This window comes from Mustela nivalis (assembly GCF_964662115.1).
Source record: "Mustela nivalis genome assembly, chromosome: 4".
Lineage (NCBI taxonomy): Eukaryota > Metazoa > Chordata > Mammalia > Carnivora > Mustelidae > Mustela > Mustela nivalis.
Window position 1 is genome coordinate 163,475,655 of NC_139023.1, and position 20,358 is coordinate 163,496,012.

The following is a 20,358-nucleotide window of genomic DNA, read 5'->3' on the forward strand; positions in this document are numbered from 1 at the left end:
AGCCACAGCTGGCAAAGCCATGATTGTTAAGGTCCTCTTTATGACAGTGTTGTTTCTCTGAGTGGGGATTATGGGATTTTTATTTCTTTGTCCTTATCTGTACTTTTTGAGTTTTACTTGTACAGTGAGTATCTATTAGGTAAACCATTAATGAAACTTCCCTAGTGCTTGAGTTCCACCTGAGAACTACTGAATAAGCAGATCCTAGGGGAAAGTACAATAGAACCAGAGAACAGAATGTCTTGCCTCAGAGCATATTGAGATTTCCAGTAACCTAAGCTTGAATCAGAGTACTTGCCTCAATGGGAATTGATCCCAAAGACCATGTACAGTGTTTCCATGATTTTGGTTCCAGCTATATGCTTGGAAGGGTACTTGATTATCATGAGCTGAGCCTCTGTTTTGGAGAACTTCTCCTTCAGAATGCTAGTAACAGAAGTACAAAGATTCCTGTTCTAGGAGGTTAGATATGGTTCCTAATCCTATTCACTTACTAAAGAGGTAAAAAATTCCATCACCCGTAAAGTAAGGAAACTAGGAAAATTAGAAGAATTCTTAAAAGTGGCAACTATCTTCAAAGTCATGTAGGGTTATCACATGGAAGAGCCCTGGGGGACAGGCCAAGGTTAAAAAAAAAATTTCAAAAAGGTAGTTATAGAGAAATTTACCTTTACTTGGGAACCCGACCATCAGAGAGGTTAATTCCTGAAACAGACTGCCTCCTGAGACAGTTCCGTTAACCAGAACCAGGTTTCCATGCTTTTGATGTTTAAAAGGGCCTTCAATTATCAGGAAAGTTGGACCTCCGAAATCCTTCTAACCCAGAACTTCTGAGTCCAGTCCTGGGCTCTTGGCACCGATTTTGGTTTGCTTTTATTACAGCATGGCCCCGTATAGCCCCCAGGTCAATGTGTAGTCCAAAAAACACCATGTGATTCAATGAATCATTGATTGGCCTATTGCTGCCGCTGAAGTGTCTGGAGCAGTGTTGAGCCAGTACAGGGCTGTGAAGAGCTGCTGCCCTCTTGTGGACGTGAAGAATATGACGCTCAAAAGTAATCAAGACGCACTTGAGGTTATAGTCCACACATAGAGCCTGGTCTTACCTCTCCTCAAAAAAGCTGAACTTTTTGGTGTGAGCCCTGAAATTCCAGACCCCAGCCCCTCAGGGCCTTTTGTTCACATTCACCACACACTCTTATGACCCATAGAATACTGGAACTCTAGTCACAATGTAAACTCCTGGTTTCGAGTAGACACAATCCGGGGATGCCATTTCAGTTTATGAAGTGAACTTTAACATCACACTATGGAAAGAGCACTAGATTAACTTAAAAGACAGATTCTAGCTCATGTTCTGCCCTTCCTTATTTTCACTTGAATAAGTCGCAGATCTGTTACATGTATAAAAAGGTTTTTGATTTTGGAGATGTAATCCTTTTGGGAAGTGGTCAAATATATGTGCACTTCTTACAGCTGCTCATCAGAGCAAATGGCTGGATGTTCTGTTCTAGATTAGGGGATCCCCAGGCTTCTAACGAAGGGAACCAGACAACTGGAAGTGTTGCTCATTTGTGTATTCAACCTCAGATATAGCCACAGGCAGAATCTCTTCTTTTCCCTTCCTCAGGAACTGTAGCAGACAGATCAGGGACAGGCAGACTGATAGGTTGTTCAGGTGTCCGAAAACATTTACTAAGTTTCCCAGGCAGGTTTTGCCGTTCTTGCTGAGTATACAAAGCTCTGGGACTGATTAGTCACTGAAAGTGATTTCTCACTGTTCCAAAACATCAAGTCACCTGCTCACTTAAGCACTAGGCAGGTGTTCAACCCCAACTTGGTACAGGATTTGGAATAAAACTAGAGTTGGTAACTGAGTAAGGCACATAACTTTCATTTTTAAAGCCCATTTCTTTGTACTTAAGTTTTCTGCAAGGGATAATTTTCCCTCAAGAATTCCCTTTCCAAGTTTTTCTTGTAGTCTACGAATGGTATATTTAGTTTGGTCTGGAGACTATTTTCTGTTGTTTATAGATTAAGCAAACTTTCCCTTACTAGTGTTAATGATCAGAAAATCTTAAAAGCACACAATACTTTGTTGACCTCAAACATCTGAAAATAAAACAGCTTGGTGAGGAATTTATTACTTTGAGAACATTTTTTCACTTACATGAAATCTCACAAACTGAAGTGACAGTCAATTGCAAGCAATAAATGTTTAATGAGTCATTTAGTTAGGCTGACCTTTTGAAGATACCTTTTCTCTTCCCAGGTATTTTAAGCTGACTGAAACATTCCCTTTTTAAAATGACGTAATCACAGTGGGAGTCCATGTTAAAGACCTCATTTTAACTGGTCCTTTAATTAGGTCTTATTGCTGGTACAAAAAGTTGTATTAAGAAAATGTTTCCACTAAAAAAAAAAAAATAAGTAACAAGGGTGCTACTAAGTCAACTGTTGCTAAGAATTATATAGTAAGTCAAATCTACCTTAATAAAAGTTTATTAATAAAAGCCTATTGTGAGGGCCTACCCTGGATCAGGCACTGTCTTGTTTGCAGTACTAGTACTAGACACTGTCTCATACACAGAATCTCTGGTACTTCTAATAAACCTTAAAAGGAATCTAGGCAAAAAGACTCAAATTTGTTAAAAAATGAAACAGGGTCCTCCAGTTATTGGCAGAACCAGAACTAGAACACAGGTCTACCTAGCTCTTGCCTGATTGTCTACATCTCCTAAAATTGAAGAGGGGAGAGAAATGGAAGGTCCGTGATGCCACACACCCTGGTCCTTAACCAGCATGTTTTCTTTATATTCTGGACATCTATTTAAGATTTTATTTGAAGCAAGGCTTCAATATGTATTTCATTTTCTATTTATCCATCCTCTATCACTCACTGCTGATAGGTTTGAAACAAAGAATGCAACACCTGTAGTAACTCTTAAGCTTGGATCAAAATATAGTATATGTTGGAAGATCTATTACTGTGGAAAGCACCTGAAAGGGTAGAAAGGGCAGCCTGAAGACAGAAGGATATAAAAATTGGGCCATGTCCCTATAACACAGGGGGCTGGCTCACAACACTGGTTATGATGTTCAAAACTTATAAATCAAAGAGGTGCATTATTATATATTATATATCCATTTGTTGATATTGCTTTCCTGATTAGAAGATACAGAGTCACTTTAGGTAACATCCATTTAACATTTATTTTCATTTTATATCCAGATGTTACATTTTCTACATTAAAATATAATCATGCTGACTCCCCACCCCACCCCCTATACCCTCAGAGAAAAAAGGGAAGAACTTTACATAACTGGAAAGATGGAATGCACAGAGAAGTTGCTATTGCACCAAGTAACAAAGAACACAAAGAGACCAAACAGTAGACATGGCAGAAGTGCAGAGAAGACAGCTCAGAACTCACAGCAAGAAGGAGCGAGAATTAAAGGCAAAAGCTTTTAAATGCTATCACTTGTGCCACAAGGTTACCCTGAAAAGGCAGAGATGGGTCAGAAAATAGGATCAAATAGGGGATCTTCCAAAGGCTGCTCTCTAACAGAGTTTAAAATATCCATACACAGAAGAACTTTCTCCTCTCCACCTTGCCCTCAGCATCTGGTAAACACTTGAGAAACTTAAACCACTGTTATCATGTCATAATGTAGAATGGATATGGGTTTTTCTTTCTTTTATTGTACCCCCACTCTTTCCAAACAACAGTTCTATTAGTTATTTTAATTACGATTTCTCTGTAAGGAAACCCAGTAAGGATCATTAAGAAACGGCATCTCACTACTATCAGATCAATGCCAGCTGTGCAAAAGCTGCAGGATTCTGTTACTCAGAGGGAGGGAGAACAGTAAGACACAGGAATCCCAATTCATAATGACTAAAGAGAAAAATGAAACTCCTTCTCTAATCTAGGCATTAAATAGGAAAGAGCAGGTGGACAGTAAAAACCGTCTGCTTAGAGCAGCAACACAGACCTATGGGCACAGCAACAATCCAAAAACAAATGCTCAGGGAAGAGGCCCTTGGCTCTTCAGAGAGGCGGCTTCTTTTAGACCTGATCCTGGCTCTAAATTGCAGATCAAAGCATTATAACTTCAGACAGTGATACTCTGGAGGGGGCTGAGAGGTAAGGTCAAGGAGACCCATATAATGAGACATTATTAGGCAACTAACTACACCACTATGTACAAACACACACATCTGTAGGAAAACTTCACCTCCATCTCTGTAGCTATTTTAAAAACAGCACTGATGATCCAGGTTTTCTGAACAGGGGATATTTTAAAGTCTGTTAGAAGTTTAAAACATTGCAACACTGGCACAGTATGTTACCTATTCTTTGTTTTTAATTACAGGGTAACAACGTAAACTCCAACACAAAGATGGGGGAATGGGGGAGTGCAAAAGGAATAAAGAAAACAGAACCAGTATTTCACAAGTGTATCAAGCCAGCGATGCAGTAGCAGTTAATGCTTCGCAGAGTCTCGAGGGTAAAATTCACTCAGGGTGCTCTGAGGGATCCTCTTCAGCATCTCTTTGGGGAAGATTCGGAGCAGTTGCCAGCCAATGTCCAAAGTCTCATAGACAGTGCGGTTTTCATAAGGACCTTAGAAAAAATTGAAATTGAATGAATAAAGGCAAACTACTTACAATTTACCAGTGTTATTATTTATTCCACTATATAGGACTACTGTGAGCATCAAGTATTAACAATAACAACAAAAAAGACAAAGCAGTTGGGTCTCTTAAGGCCAGATGCAACCAAATGTATGTGAGGGTACAGAGAGTAAGTACCATTAGGAATCAGAGAAAAGGGAGAAGCCTGCAGGCTAGAGGCAGTGGGCAATCTAGTGTGTTGTGGACAACCATGTGGACAACTGGGTAGGATCTAAATACCTGGAGCAATGGAAACTAGACCCAGTGTTTTGTCTATGGATTACTGAGAAAGGCAGTTTTCCAGGAAGAAAAGATGAAATGTGAGGGAGGGCAGTACAGACATTTACAAAACCTTAAATGTCAACTGAACACCTTGAATAGGCTAGTTGTTTTCAAAGTGTTTACTAATTATTTTTAGTAGTAGAGTCATTCTTATCCTGCAAATAAATTTGATTTCTTAACTATGGAGTCAGAGTGGCTGGAATTCTGGTTTCTTTTCTCTACCAGAAAAACTTCATTTTTTATCTTTTTAAGGTATCATAGTGCTGCACTAAAAAAAAAATATACACATCTTTTTGGCTTTAATGTTAACAAGAAATGCATCAAGTAAATATAAGAGTGTAGTGAGCATGATGCATTATTCCAAAGTTAACACATCTGTGTTTAGTACCACTGAGGTCAAAAATAGTGGCAAGGGAGAGACCAATCAAAACAGCCTGAAAATTGTACATGTGCTATGTAATGAAAACCGTTACTGCCTTTTTACTAGAAACACAATCAATACAATTAGTAATAAGTTTATTCTGGCAAATATTAGAGGGATATACAGAGTAAGGAAAAGTGGTGAAAAAGCTGGCACCAATGACCAAGATGATGAGACAAAGGTCTAGACTAGGCCTTAAGATTCAAAGTTGGTCACAGATCAATAGCCTTCCACATTATCCAAGAACTTGTCCAGATGAAGAATCTCTGGCCCCATCTAGTTCTACTGAATCAAAATCTGCAATTTAACAAGATCTCCAATTGATTCAAAAGCATATTAAAATTTAAGAAACAATGGACTAAGGTACACTAATGGAAATGAAGCCAGAAGAGGATTATTTTAAATAAGAACAAAAAAAATTAGGGGGGAGGAGTCAAGATGGCGGAGAAGTAGCAGGCTGAGACTACTTCAGCTAGCAGGAGATGAGCTAGATAGCTTATCTAAAGATTGCAAACACCTGCAAATCCATCAGCAGATCGAAGAGAAGAACAGCAATTCTAGAAACAGAAAAACAACCACTTTCTGAAAGGTAGGACCGGCGGAGAAGTGAATCCAAAGCGACGGGAAGATAGACCCCGGGGGGAGGGGCCAGCTCCCGGCAAGCGGCGGAGCAACCGCGCACAAAATCAGGACTTTTAAAAGTCTGTTCCGCTGAGGGACATCGCTCCAGAGGCTAAACCGGGGCGAAGCCCACGCGGGGGCAGTGTGGCCTCAGGTCCCGCAGGGTCACAGAAGGATCGGGGGTGTCTGAGTGTCGCACAGCTTGCGGGTATTGGAACGGGAAAGCCGGCTACAGAGACAGAACCGACAGTAAGCTCACAGCTCGGGGTTACCTTGAACCGGTCACAGGCTCGGAGAGCTCGGAGAGCGGCCGGAGGTCAGGCAGACGAGAGTAACTGGGCACTGTTCTCTGAGGGCGCACTGAGGAGTGGGGCCCCGGGCTCTCAGCTCCTCCAGGCCGGAGACCAGGAGGCCGCCATTTGTATTCCCGTCCTCCGGAACTCTACGGAAAGTACTCAGGGAGCAAAAGCTCCTAAAAGCAAACCTGAGCAGATTACACAGGCCGGCCCCTGGTAAGGGCAGTGTAATTGCGCCTGGGGCAAAGACACTTGAGAATCACTACACCAGGTCCCTCCCCCAGAAGATCAACAAGAAATCCAGCCGAGACCAAGTTCACCTACCAAGGAGTGCGGTTTCAATACCAAGGAGAGCAGCAGAATTCCAGAGGAGGAGAAAGCAAAGCACGGAACTCATGGCTTTTTCCCTGTGATTTTTTAGTCTTGCAGTTAATTTAAGTTTTTTTCTTTTTCATTTTTTTTCTCTTCTTCTGCTAATTTTTTTAACTTTTACCCTTTTCTAACGTTTTTTAACTAGTTTATATATATATACAATATATATATTTTTTCTTTTTTATACATTTCTTTATTCGTTTTCTTTTATAATTTTCTTTTTTTTTAATTTCCTTTCTTTCTTTTTGAACCTCTTTTTATCCCCTTTTTCCCCCCTCACAATTTGGGATCTATTGTAATTTGGTAAAAGCATATTTTCCTGGGGTTGTTGCCACCCTTTTAGTATTTTACTCTCCTTCATATACTCTTATCTGGACAAAATGACAAGGCGGAAATATTCACCACAAAAAAAAGAACAAGAGGCAGTACTGAAGGCTAGGGACCTAATCAATACAGACGTTGGTAATATGTCAGATCTAGAGTTCAGAATGACAATTCTCAAGGTTCTAGCCGGGCTCGAAAAAGGCATGGAAGATACTAGAGAAACCCTCTCGGGAGATATAAAAGCCGTTTCTGGAGAAACAAAAGAACTAAAATCTAACCAGGTTGAAATCAGAAAAGCTATTATTGCGGTACAATCAAAAATGGAGGCTCTCACTGCTAGGATAAATGAGGCAGAAGAAAGAATTAGCGAATTAGAAGACCAAATGACAGAGAATAAAGAAGCTGAGCAAAAGAGGGACAAACAGCTACTGGACCATGAGGGGAGAATTTGAGAGATAAGTGACACCATAAGATGAAACAACATTAGAATAATTGGGATTCCAGAAGAAGAAAAAAGAGAGAGGGGAGCAGAAGGTATACTGGAGAGAATTATTGGGGAGAATTTCCCCAATATGGAAAAGGGAACGAGCATCAAAATTCAGGAGGTTCAGAGAACGCCCCTCAAAATCAATAAGAATAGGCCCACACCCCGTCACCTAATAGTAATATTTACAAGTCTCAGTGACAAAGAGAAAATCCTGAAAGCAGCCCGGGAAAAGAAGTCTGTAACATACAATGGTAAAAATATTAGATTGGCAGCTGACTTATCCTCAGAGACCTGGCAGGCCAGAAAGAGCTGGCATGATATTTTCAGAGCACTAAACGAGAAAAACATGCAGCCAAGAATACTATATCCAGCTAGGCTATCATTGAAAATAGAAGGAGAGATTAAAAGCTTCCAGGACAAACAAAAACTGAAAGAATTTGCAAACACCAAACCAGCTCTACAGGAAATACTGAAAGGGGTCCTCTAAGCAAAGAGAGAGCCTACAAGTGGTAGATCAAAAAGGAACAGAGACCATATACAGTAACAGTCACCTTACAGGCAATACAATGGCACTAAATTTCTCTCAATAGTTACCCTGAATGTTAATGGGCTAAATGCCCCAATCAAAAGACACAGGGTATTAGAATGGATAAAAAAACAAAACCCATCTATATGTTGCCTCCAAGAAACTCATTTTAAGCCCGAAGACACCTCCAGATTTAAAGTGAGGGGGTGGAAAAGAATTTACCATGCTAATGGACATCAGAAGAAAGCAGGAGTGGCAATCCTTATATCAGATCAATTAGATTTTAAGCCAAAGACTATAATAAGAGATGAGGAAGGACACTATATCATACTCAAAGGGTCTGTCCAACAAGAAGATTTAACAATTTTAAATATCTATGCCCCCAACATGGGAGTAGCCAACTACATAAACCAATTAATAACAGAATCAAAGAAACATATCAACAATAATACAATAATAGTAGGGGACTTTAACACTCCCCTCACAGAAATGGAGAGATCAAGCAAAAGATCAACAAGGAAATAAAGGCCTTAAAGGACACACTGGACCAGATGGACATCACAGATATATTCAGTACATTTCATCCTAAAGCAACAGAATACACATTCTTCTCTAGCATTCATGGAACATTCTCCAGAATAGATCACGTCCTCAGTCCTAAATCAGGACTCAGCTGGTATCAATAGATACCCTGCATATTTTCAGACCACAATGCTCCGAAGCTAGAACTCAACCACAAAAGGAAGTTTGAAAAGAACACAAATACATGGAGACTAAACAGCATCCTTCTAAAGAATGAATGGGTCAACCGGGAAATTAAAGAAGAATTGAAAAAAATCATGGAAACAAATGATAATGAAAATACAGCGGTTCAAAATCTGTGGGACACAACAAAGGCAGTCTTGAGAGGAAAATATATAGCGGTACAAGCCTTTCTCAAGAAACAAGAAAGGTCTCAGGTACACAACCTAACCCTACACCTATAGGAGCTGGAGAAAGAACAAGAAAGAAACCCTAAGCCCAGCAGGAGAAGAGAAATCATAAAGATCAGAGCAGGAATCAATGAAATAGAAACCAAAAAACAATAGAACAAATCAACGAAACTAGGAGCTGGTTCTTTGAAAGAATTAATAAAATTGATAAACCCCTGGCCCGACTTATCAAAAAGAAAAGAGAAAGGACCCAAATAAATAAAATCATGAATGAAAAAGGAGAGATCACAACTAACACCAAACTATTATAAGAACATAATATGAACAACTCTCCGGCAATAAATTTGACAATTTGGAAGAAATGGATGCATTCCTAGAAACATATAAACTACCACAACTGAACCAGGAAGAAATAGAAAGCCTGAACAGACCCATAACCAGTAAGGAGATTGAAACAGTCATTAAAAATCTCCAAACAAACAAAAGCCCAGGGCCAGACGGCTTCCCGGGGGAATTCTACCAAACATTTAAAGAAGAACTAATTCCTATTCTCCTGAAACTGTTCCAAAAAATAGAAATGGAAGGAAAACTTCCAAACTCATTTTATGAGGCCAGCATCACCTTGATCCCAAAACCAGACAAGGATCCCATCAAAAAAGAGAGCTATAGAGCAATATCCTTGATGAACACAGATGCGAAAATACTCAACAAAATAGTAGCCAATAGGATTTAACAGTACATTAAAAAGATTATTCACCACGACCAAGTGGGATTTATTCCAGGGCTGCAAGGTTGGTTCAACATCCGCAAATCAGTCAATGTGATACAACACATCAATAAAAGAAAGAACAAGAACCATATGATACACTCAATAGATGCTGAAAAAGCATTTGACAAAGTACAGCATCCCTTCCTGATCAAAACTCTTCAAAGTGTAGGGATAGAGGGCACATACCTCAATATCATCAAAACCATCTATGAAAAACCCACTGCAAATATCATTCTCAATGGAGAAAAACTGAAAGCTTTTCCACTAAGGTCAGGAACACGGCAGGGATGTCCATTATCACCACTGCTATTCAACATAGTACTAGAAGTCCTAGCCTCAGCAATCAGACAACAAAAGGAAATTAAAGGCATCCAAATCGGCAGAGAAGAAGTCAAATCATCACTCGTCGCAGATGATATGATACTATATGTAGAAAACCCAAGAGATTCTACTCCAAAACTGCTAGAGCTTGTACAGGAATTCAGTAAAGTGTCAGGATATAAAATCAATGCACAGAAATCAGTTGCATTTATCTACACCAACAACAAGACAGAAGAAAGAGAAATTAAGGAGTCGATCCCATTTACAATTGCACCCAAAACCATAAGATACCTAGGAATAAACCTAACCAAAGAGGCACAGAATCTATACTCAGAAAACTAAAGTACTCATGAAAGAAATTGAGGAAGACACAAAGAAATGGAAAAATGTTCCATGCTCCTGGATTGGAAGAATAAATATTGTGAAAATGTCTATGCCACCTAAAGCAATCTACACATTTAATGCAATTCCTATCAAAGTACCATCCATCTTTTTCAAAGAAATGGAACAAATAATTCTAAAATTTATATGGAACCAGAAAAGACCTCGAATAGCCAAAGGGATATTGAAAAAGAAAGCCAACGTTGGTGGCATCACAATTCCGGACTTCAAGCTCTATTACAAAGCTGTCATCATCAAGACAGCATGGTACTGGCACAAAAACAGACCCATAGATCAATGGAACAGAATAGAGAGCCCAGAAATAGACCCTCAACTCTATGGTCAACTAATCTTCGACAAAGCAGGAAAGAATGTCCAGTGGAAAAAAGACAGCCTCTTCAATAAATGGTGCTGGGAAAATTGGACAGCCCCATGCAGAAAAATGAAATTGGACCATTTCCTTACACCACACACAAAAATAGACTCAAAATGGATGAAGGACCTCAATGTGAGAAAGGAATCCATCAAAATCCTTGAGGAGAACACAGGCAGCAACCTCTTCGACCTCAGCCGCAGCAACATCTTCCTAGGAACAACACCAAAGGGAAGGGAAGCAAGGGCAAAAATGAACTATTGGGATTTCAAGATCAAAAGCTTTTGCACAGCAAAGGAAACAGTTAACAAAATCAAAAGACAACTGACAGAATGGAAGAAGATATTTGCATATGACATATCAGATAAAGGACTAATGTCCAGAATCTATAAAGAACTTAGCAAACTCAACACCCAAAGAACAAATAATCCAATCAAGAAATGGGCAGAGGACATGAACAGACATTTCTGCAAAGAAGACATCCAGATGGCCAACAGACACATGAAAAAGTGCTCCATATCACTCGGCATCAGGGAAATACAAATCAAAACCACAATGAGATATCACCTCACACCAGTCAGAATGGCTAAAATCAACAAGTCAGGAAATGACAGATGCTGGCGAGGATGCGGAGATAGGGGAACCCTCCTACGCTGTTGGTGGGAATGCAAGCTGGTGCAGCCACTCTGGAAAACAGCATGGAGGTTCCTCAAAATGTTGCCCTATGACCCAGCAATTGCACTATTGGGTATTTACCCTAAAGATACAAATGTAGTGATCCAAAGGGGCACATGCACCCGAATGTTTATAGCAGCAATGTCCACAATAGCCAAACTATGGAAAGAACCTAGATGTCCATCAACAGATGAATGGATCAAGAAGATGTGGTATATATACACAATGGAATACTATGCAGCCATCAAAAGAAATGAAATCTTGCCATTTGCAACAACATGGATGGAACTAGAGCGTATCATGCTTAGCGAAATAAGTCAAGCAGAGAAAGACAACTATCATATGATCTCCCTGATATGAGGAAGTGGTGATGCAACATGGGGGCTTAAGTGGGTACGAGAAGTATAAATGAAACAAGATGGGATTGGGAGGGAGACAAACCATAAGTGACTCTTAATCTCACAAAACAAACTGAGAGTTGCTGGGGGGAGGGGGTTTGGGAGAAGGGGGTGGGATTATGGACATTGGGGAGGGTATGTGCTTTGGTGAGTGCTGTGAAGTGTGTAAACCTGGTGATTCACAGACCTGTACCCCTGGGGATAAAAATATATGTTTATAAAAAATAAAAAAATAAAAAATAAAATATATATTAAAAAAAAAAAAAAAGAAAGAATAGGGAACTAGGCCTTTGAAAACATAAACAATGTAGGAACAGGAAGATACAAAATCAGAAAAGGAGATGACAATAAATGAATCACAAAAGCAGCACACTACCAAAGCCTGAGGAGATCATTTCAGAGGGGTAAGGAAGAAGAACCAGCAATGGAGGCAGCAGAGTAAAATGCCAGATGTAAGGAAGGGAAAAGTTCAGATGGGAGCTGAATGGATAACGGACTTGAAGGCAGAGAGGAAGGAGCCAGAGGGTTAAGTGCAAAGACATGACAGGCAGTTAGAAAAACCTCTTTTCTAATTAGAAGGAAAATCATCTGGAGATCAATGCCAATTCTCTCAGAGTGGGAAAGAAGTCTTCAAAACTACACATGAGCTTATGTTTGCAAGAAAATAGTCATCTTACCCTGAGCAATGAAGTTCCTCTCAAACTTCTGCAGAAATTCCAAGTAAAGAAGATCATCTGAGGTTAGGGCTTCTTCTCCAACAACGGCTTTCATGGCTTGTACATCCTTACCGATAGCGTAACATGCATACTACAGAGAAAAAAATATTTAAAAAAACACAGGTAAGATTTTATAAATGTTAAAAGTAATCTGGGCTATAAATTAAGAGTATTTCTGTAGCTGTCTTTGTAAGACCACAGAAGGAATTTCACATTATTTACAAACATAATTCACATAAATCATATGAAAGTACCAGATTTTATTATAAAATAGTCTCACTGAGAAAGAAGTCTTCAGGTATGCAGTCCACAGATGCTACTAACACTCTAAAAAATACACTTCCTTAGTATGTCAAGGAGCTTACATTTTAAAGAGCATTTGAAAGTCAGAACTCATACCACAGAGAAACCCATCTCAAAGTTCAAAAAAAATATTTGTGGTATGAGTAGGTTTACCATTTTTACTTTAAGGTCAAAGGTATTTTTCTTTCTTTGCACTTAGTGTACAATCTCATACAACTACAGAAACCAAGGATTATGGGGCACCTGGGTGGCTCAGGCGGTTAAGTACCTGAGGCTCAGGTCAGGATCCTGAGTCCTGGGACCAAGCCCTGCACTGAGCCCCACACTGGTCTCCCTGCTTATTGGGGAGCCTGCTTCTCCCTTTCCCTTTCTACCCTGCTGCTTTCTGGCTCTGTCAAATAAAAAACAGCAACTACAGAAACCAAAGATTCCATAGAATAAATAAAGCTGTATCTCTTAGTGTTCTGATGATTGTTTAATTTCTTAAATAAGAAATTAGAGTATCTTTTTAGGAATATTCTGTACTTATTATTATGGTTATTAATAAAAACCTAAAATGGCCTTATGGCTTGTTTTTAATTTAGAAATTATCGTGTATAGCATTAGATGTGGGTTTCAAGCCAAGGATTTTAATCTTGAGAATCCACAACTATCCTCTGAAAAAAGGGAAGACTGTTTGGTTCTAATGAACGATTTTATCTTCCACATGTAACCCATACTAAAATTCTACTTGTATGGGGGATAAGTACAGTGATATGGGAGAAAGATAAGAGGTGTAAGACAGCAGAAAGAATGGACTAAGAAAGGTGTTCATTTTCTCAAGAGGATATACATACCAGCTGGTTAGATACATCGGCATGATCCTTTCTGGTCATACCTTCTCCAATGGCAGACTTCATTAACCGCGATAATGAGGGCAGCACATTAATAGGCGGGTAAATCTTGAATAGAACATGAGAGAAAAAATACATTTAAATATAAAATTCAAGATTTATCAGTAGTAAAAAAGCATTTTGAAACTCATTATTATCCCTTAAATTACATAAAACTTCTATTTATCTCCTAGAGGAGTTCTAGTATCTTCTCCTAGTTAGAAAATGAAGTGAGACTTTATGGCATTTCTTTTGAGAATCAAACTCAGAAAGTGAAGTCTACAAAAACCAGTTCAAGGGGATACTGAAAAACTAGATTTTCAATATTTGCTGACAGTATCAAATCTAAATAGCCTCTGAGCTCTGACTTATATAAACACATACCAAATAAAAATATTAACAGTAATTTCACCTAAACACTGATATTAGAAGCTGGAATCTGTTACAGAACCATCAATCTTTTTTTGATTATTCAGTCATTAAAAAATGGTATCTTGTCATTTAACAAGATGGATGGGCCCTGAGGGGATTATGCTAAGTGACATAAATCAGACAGAAACAGGTAAGTACTATTATGATCTCACTTCTATGTCGAACCTAAAAAAACAAAACAAAACAAAAACCCCATGAGCTTATGGATAGACTGGTGGCTGCCAGAGATGGGGGCTAGGCGAAATGGGTGAAGGGGGTCAAAATGTACAAACCTCCAGTTACAAAATGAATTAAGTCATAAAGATAAAATCCAGAACATTGTGACTAGAGTATGTATAATACTGTACTGCATATTTGAAGGTGGCTAGGTGACTGGATTTAAAAGTTAACATAAGGAAAAGTATTTCATAATTATGTATATTCATGGATGTTAATGGATTTAATGGTAAAATGGATTTAATGGTGATCATTTTGCAATATATATCAGTGTAAAATCATTACTCTGTACTTAAAGCCAATATAATGTACTATTAATTATATATCAGTAAAGAAAAAAATAGAAAAAAACATTAATTCTGTACTAATAATAAGATTGATAATTATATAATAGAATACCCCCAAAATACTTTGAGACCACTGGCTCCATTTTAAGGCACACAAAAAAAGTGGATACTTAAATCTTAATGATGAGGGAGCAGGAGGCTGGCTGAGGACAAAGCAAAAGCTGGCGCCTTGCACCCCTTCTTCACCCGCTCCCCTCCATATGTGTAGCGTTCCTCAGGCACCCCTGATCGCCATAAAACGATAAATAGTTAACTTGCAGCGATCGCAATCCTGCAGAACAGGAATCTCCCTTGCTCTACAAGATGTCCTAGAGACCTAAACAGGGAGGTTACCTTATCAATAGCACAAATTTCCAGAGGCAAATAACTCTTGGTTCCTGAAGCCCTAATGTCCCCCTCCCACCATAAACTGGAGGAGACTGGAGTAGAAAGGAAATGTAAATGATAGCCAGATCATAATGCCCCACCAAGAATCCCCCATTATCTTGATGTTAGTGCTTGACCTAAAGACGACATTGATCAAGCCATAAGGGCAAAGACTCCCCCCACCCGGCACCTTGTAGGCCCTCCCTAACATGTGAGAATTCTGTTGAAACCTCCCATCCCTTCACCACCTCCCCCCAACCGTGGGGTATATAACATGCCCACCTTCACAACCCGGGGCAGCAGCTCTTCCTGCCCACGGGTCCTGTCCCTGTGCTTTAATAAACCACCATTTTGCACCAACGACGTCTTAAGAATTCTTTCTTAGTCGTCGGCTCCGAACCTCCTCACCCCACCTAACCTGACTTAGGTTCTGGGACTTCATCATTTTTGGCGAGCCAGCCAGGAGATTTGTGAGTCTTTACATTTGGACTCTGAGCTTCGGTGCAAAATTGGTGAGTACTTTTCTCTCCTTTTCCTGTACTCTCATTCCAGGGCTTTTTCAAGGAGTATGGTCTTATTGGAACACTTGCATGTCAATTGCTCAGGCTGTAATCCTCTAGCCCGCTACTCCACGGGGAGGAGAACGTCTGCCTTTTGGCTGTAAGCTAGTACCCTGGCCAGAATGGCAATAAGACCCAGAAACTTGATGGCCTCACTCTATTCCTGTTCTTATAGAAAGTTGTCTCTCTTGGGCACGGGACAGCCACCCAAGTCACCAGGACGGCTGCCAATCTTAAGACTCCCGTGTGAGGTTTCCTCCTGATTGATCTAATGTGATCCCCTCCACATCCCTGGTCTAGCCACTTCTGGCCGCGGGACCTCCACTGGGAGCCGGCCGAAACTAGTACCGGATTGAATTAAAATGCAACCGGGGACCGTTTCCTAGGGAAGTTGGCTGCAAGGACCACATGTGTTGGAAGGTCGCATAGACCATGATGGATTTCAGTCTTTACTGTTTGTCGTCAGTGTCTTCTGCAAACCGCCTAAAGCTATGAAATTGGGTAATTTCCCCTTGCCAAACTTTTCTAGTATTTCCATGGGTTAATATGGCAAAACAGTATGCAGTTTTCAGGACAGACAATGGCATGGCACAATTTCCTAGTCCATTCACCAGGCACCCATCTGTAGCCTAGGATGCGATGGGGAAGTGGAGGGACGCCGGCACCCCTCCAGGGCCTCTTAAGGCAGGATGGTGATCAATAGCGTATCTTGAGGGACGCCTCCGGTCGCTTTTGACACCTAAAACCTCTGACATACCCTGTGTGGGACGCCACCCAGGAGTCAGGGGATTTGGTAATGGACCTTCATTACTTTTCTGGCTTCAGTTCCCAAGGACTCTACCTTGGGGTGCCTTTTAACCCACTGGAAATAATTTGGATTGCAAAACTTAGGAAAGGACCGAGCTCCTATAACACTGCATGGCCTCAGTGGGATCTATCAGTTAGATCTCCTCTGCAGGAAGCAGGGCAAATGGACCTAGGGTACCTGCATTACTCATACCTAGGCCTTCATTGCTCTACACCAGGACCCCAGACTAAGGGGCTTTTGTGGAATGTGTTTGCCCAAATGAGTCAGCTGTAAACTTTCTCCTGACATATTCGATGATAATTACGTAAATAAGCCTTCTTCTAGTAAACCCAGGTTGCTGGGCCATCCCTAGCAAAGGGGACTCTGGCTTTATTTCTCTGTTTCTCTTAATAGATGTGGGGGCTTCTCCCTCACTCACGTCCCGTGTTAATGGCTATAACTGGAGCCAAGTGGGGTTGGTCTAACTTGAGACAGAGACCATAAGGAAAATTCCTAAGCAGCTGCCGAAACTCTCTTTGTTTCGGGGAAGTTTCCCTGTGTTCTCTGGCCTGACTTGGACTGCCTAACCCCTTCCCCCTTGCTGGTGGGAAAGCATGGCGTCTGCTCCTCTGTTGGGGCTTATGAGCTCTAAAACCGGGAATCTTTTCTCTGCCTCCTGGCAGCACTTTGTTTCTTCTGTTTCCCCCTTACGTGTTTCTGTACCAACATGTGTGCAGCCTGCATGACTAGCCTCTAGATCATGCACCACGGCTCCTTCTCTCTCCACTGTAAAGGAGCAAGAAGAGCACCCCTGGACCTAACACTCGCCACTCCAGATCTTCCCACGCATGTCTCAGGTAAACATTCAAAGTGGAGTGGGCCCAGGTGGAACATAAATCACTATTGGAACTAAGTTAAGTTTGTTGGTTTAATTAAGATAAGACGTGTCTTTGAAGTTACAGCAGTAAATGTGAAACTTTTATTCTATCAAAGTTTACTGAAGGTCAAATAAGCTTGTGTTACTTGTTAAAATTTGTTAGCAAAGAAATGACGAAACTGATGGTTAATTGTTGTCTCAAAGTTCTAATGGGTAATTGCTGAAGTAGCTTTCAAAGTCTTTGGTAACCCGAAAGTTTTAAAGTTTTGCTTGGATGACAAATGGAATTGAATTGTGGACATCTATATCTTAACCAAACAGGATAAAGTGCTAAGTCGTTAATTACTGGATGTAGGTTTGTGCTTTTGACTTCTTACTGCAAAGAAACTAAGAGTATTTAAAACTGTTGGTAAACGTGTTTGGCACTTTTCATAAATTTGCACTGTTTCATAAATTTGTCATCTAAAGAATTGTTGTAGCAGTTCACAATTGGTTAATAACTAAAGGTGTTTCTAAGAATACAAAGTTCTGCTTAGTGTAACTAAGACTGATGGAAATAAAGGGAAACTCTGTATGTAGGAAAGTAGGAGATATGTAAGAAAGACTTAAGGAATGGGAATACATTTTGTGGAAGGTAAGGGAAGGTAATTTTGTCCTAAATGAGATGGTTGTTTAGAAAGAAATGACTTGGGACAAAACCTGAATGCAAAGGAAAGTGTAGAAGGTTTGTGAAGGGAAATCTTCAGAAAAGGAATTTTAGCTATGGTCAAGAATGGACTAAGATTGAAATGAATAGGTTTTAAAGGTACATTGGTACAAGACTGAAATTGTCTCTGTTAAAAAGGACAATGTTTTCTTAGATCAATTGATCTGCTGTTAAGAAAATGTAAATGGTTTTCTCTTTGCCTGCCCAGAAAAACCAGTTTCTATGTTTTGTTTTATTAGGTGTTTAACATCCCTAATTATATTTAGGCATGTGCTTCAACACTTTCTAAGATTTTAGCAAATGTTGACAAGATTTAAATTGTAAATCTCTTTAACTCCGGCTTTTCCTTGGTATGTGAAGTTGTTCATGAAGTACTACTGAACCAATGATAAACCTTGGATTACATTTGGGAAAATACTATAACTATTCTAGAGATTCTACGCACTTCCTAAAGTTTTAACGTTTTGAGAGATCATCGCTTGATACTGTAATTATGGAAAAGTTACGTATCACAGAAATAACCTGATTTCCTTGCAGCTAAATTGTAAACTCCCGTGTCTCTTTAGCTCTAACCATATCCATTCTGAGTTTTTGTCATTTATAATTGTTTTAATTCTCTGGTAAAATGAGTTTTATCTTCAAGGAGATTCCTATAAAGGACTTTCAGGACAAATACAGATATTTGATATGCTTGAAAATCCTAAAACTGAAATGGGTAAGAATTTCCAAAACTGACTAAAGCCGCATTCACCAGAATTAGTAACATGGGACTAAATGAACTAAAAGATTATAGTGTTGTGTTTCTTAATGTTTTGTCTTACTTTAAACATTGCTGGTTCTCTCTAATGTTTGCTCTTCCAGACTAGGGATACTCCCTCCTAGTTATCTGTTACTTATAGAGATGTAAAAGTGCTCATTTGTAAAAGTGCTCAAAGCATTCATCTTTTCTCTCTATATGAACCCTCTGAGACCAAAAGGTCTCAGTTAAGTATTCTTTCTTCCATGGCAATCAGTCATTTGCATAAGTTCAATAAGAATCTGTTCTCCTTGTAACAGGAAAGAATTGGAAACAGGGGTTATTTTACCAAGGCTTTGACTGGGATGTCATATTTGAAAAGACTCAGATATGACCAGACAGCTTTAAGGAACTAAGGTTGACTTTATGAAACCTGGAGCCATAAAGCCCCTTGCTTACAGAGTTCCCAGCAGCCTCACCAGGTGAGTAAAGAATGTCACTCCTTGGTAGGTGCACTCTCAGGAAGAGGAATTCACCCAAAGGTATTGCAGGCATGCCTCATGGCAAGTACAGGGCTTGGCTTCTGGCCCGGAGAAGCTACTAAAAGTTCAACCCAGAGATTCCTTATACAAAGTTCCAGCAAAGCAGATTCTAAAAGATCTATTGATCACACTCACTGTTCTTGCTGAGCTTATGTAAATAATGGGCCGAGTTTGTTAAAACTGGACTTGTTTCACAAGTGAATTAGTCCTGATTTGGCTATCTCTGTAAATGAGGGTTATTTTAGAAAAATTGTGTTTTAATAACACACCTTTATGGATGTTGAATTCTAGATTTGATTGTCTTTAAATGCTTGTTTACCTAAGCTAAACAATTTGAGGTAAACTTCAGAGAAGTTGCACAATAGCTTCTTTAGTCGATCTTACTATTTCGTGGGGATATTAGCAGAACCCCGTGGCACATGATTAAACAACTGAAAAAATGGGATTGATTCCCCAACAATTATATAACTTAACTAACACCTTATGTGTGGCTGGGATAAGGAAATTGCCTAAAAGCCAACCTATCGCACTCCATAGTATTAACCATGGACTTGTGGAGATAATGGATTACCCCACTTTCTTTATGAGTGGATTGAATGATGCATGGGGAACTCCCCTTATCTCTTGACAAGTTTTCTCACTTGCCAGTGATCCTCTGTAATCAGGATATTGTTAAGGCTGGACCACTCAAAGGTCTTCTTATTGGTTTCATCCCTTAGTCATATTTATCCTAGAGGCCACCTCTGTTGAGGTGCAATTGCAAATAGATGCTTTAGCTAAGCATAGAACAGCCCTCATAAAAGGAGCCTCAAAGCTCACTATGGAACAGTCCCTAACTGTAATGACTTCACATCAGGTCCAGATTTGTCTTAGAAGCCAAAGGCCACCAATGGATGACGGAGGCCAACTAATTAAATATTGGACTATACTTATAGATATGCCAGAAATAATACTTAAAATTTGTCAAACTTTAAACCTAGTTACCTGTATGCCTGAACCTGACCACTGTACTTCTTCCTCTATAGAACAAAAACGGTTATTG

At 39.7% G+C, this 20,358-nt stretch overlaps 1 protein-coding gene across 1 annotated transcript in view; it reads right to left on the bottom strand.

The window, feature by feature from the left end:
* Positions 1-3,194: 3,194 nt before the first annotated feature.
* Positions 3,195-20,358, bottom strand: part of ATP6V1B2 (ATPase H+ transporting V1 subunit B2) — a 40,622-nt gene continuing 23,458 nt past the window's right edge. The window contains exons 12-14 of the mRNA XM_082729311.1: positions 13,712-13,816; positions 12,534-12,663; positions 3,195-4,628 (exon numbers count right to left, since the gene is read on the bottom strand). Coding sequence (XP_082585437.1) covers positions 4,489-4,628; positions 12,534-12,663; positions 13,712-13,816 — 375 coding nt within the window. The 3' untranslated portion in view covers positions 3,195-4,488. The remainder of the gene's footprint in view (positions 4,629-12,533; positions 12,664-13,711; positions 13,817-20,358) is intronic.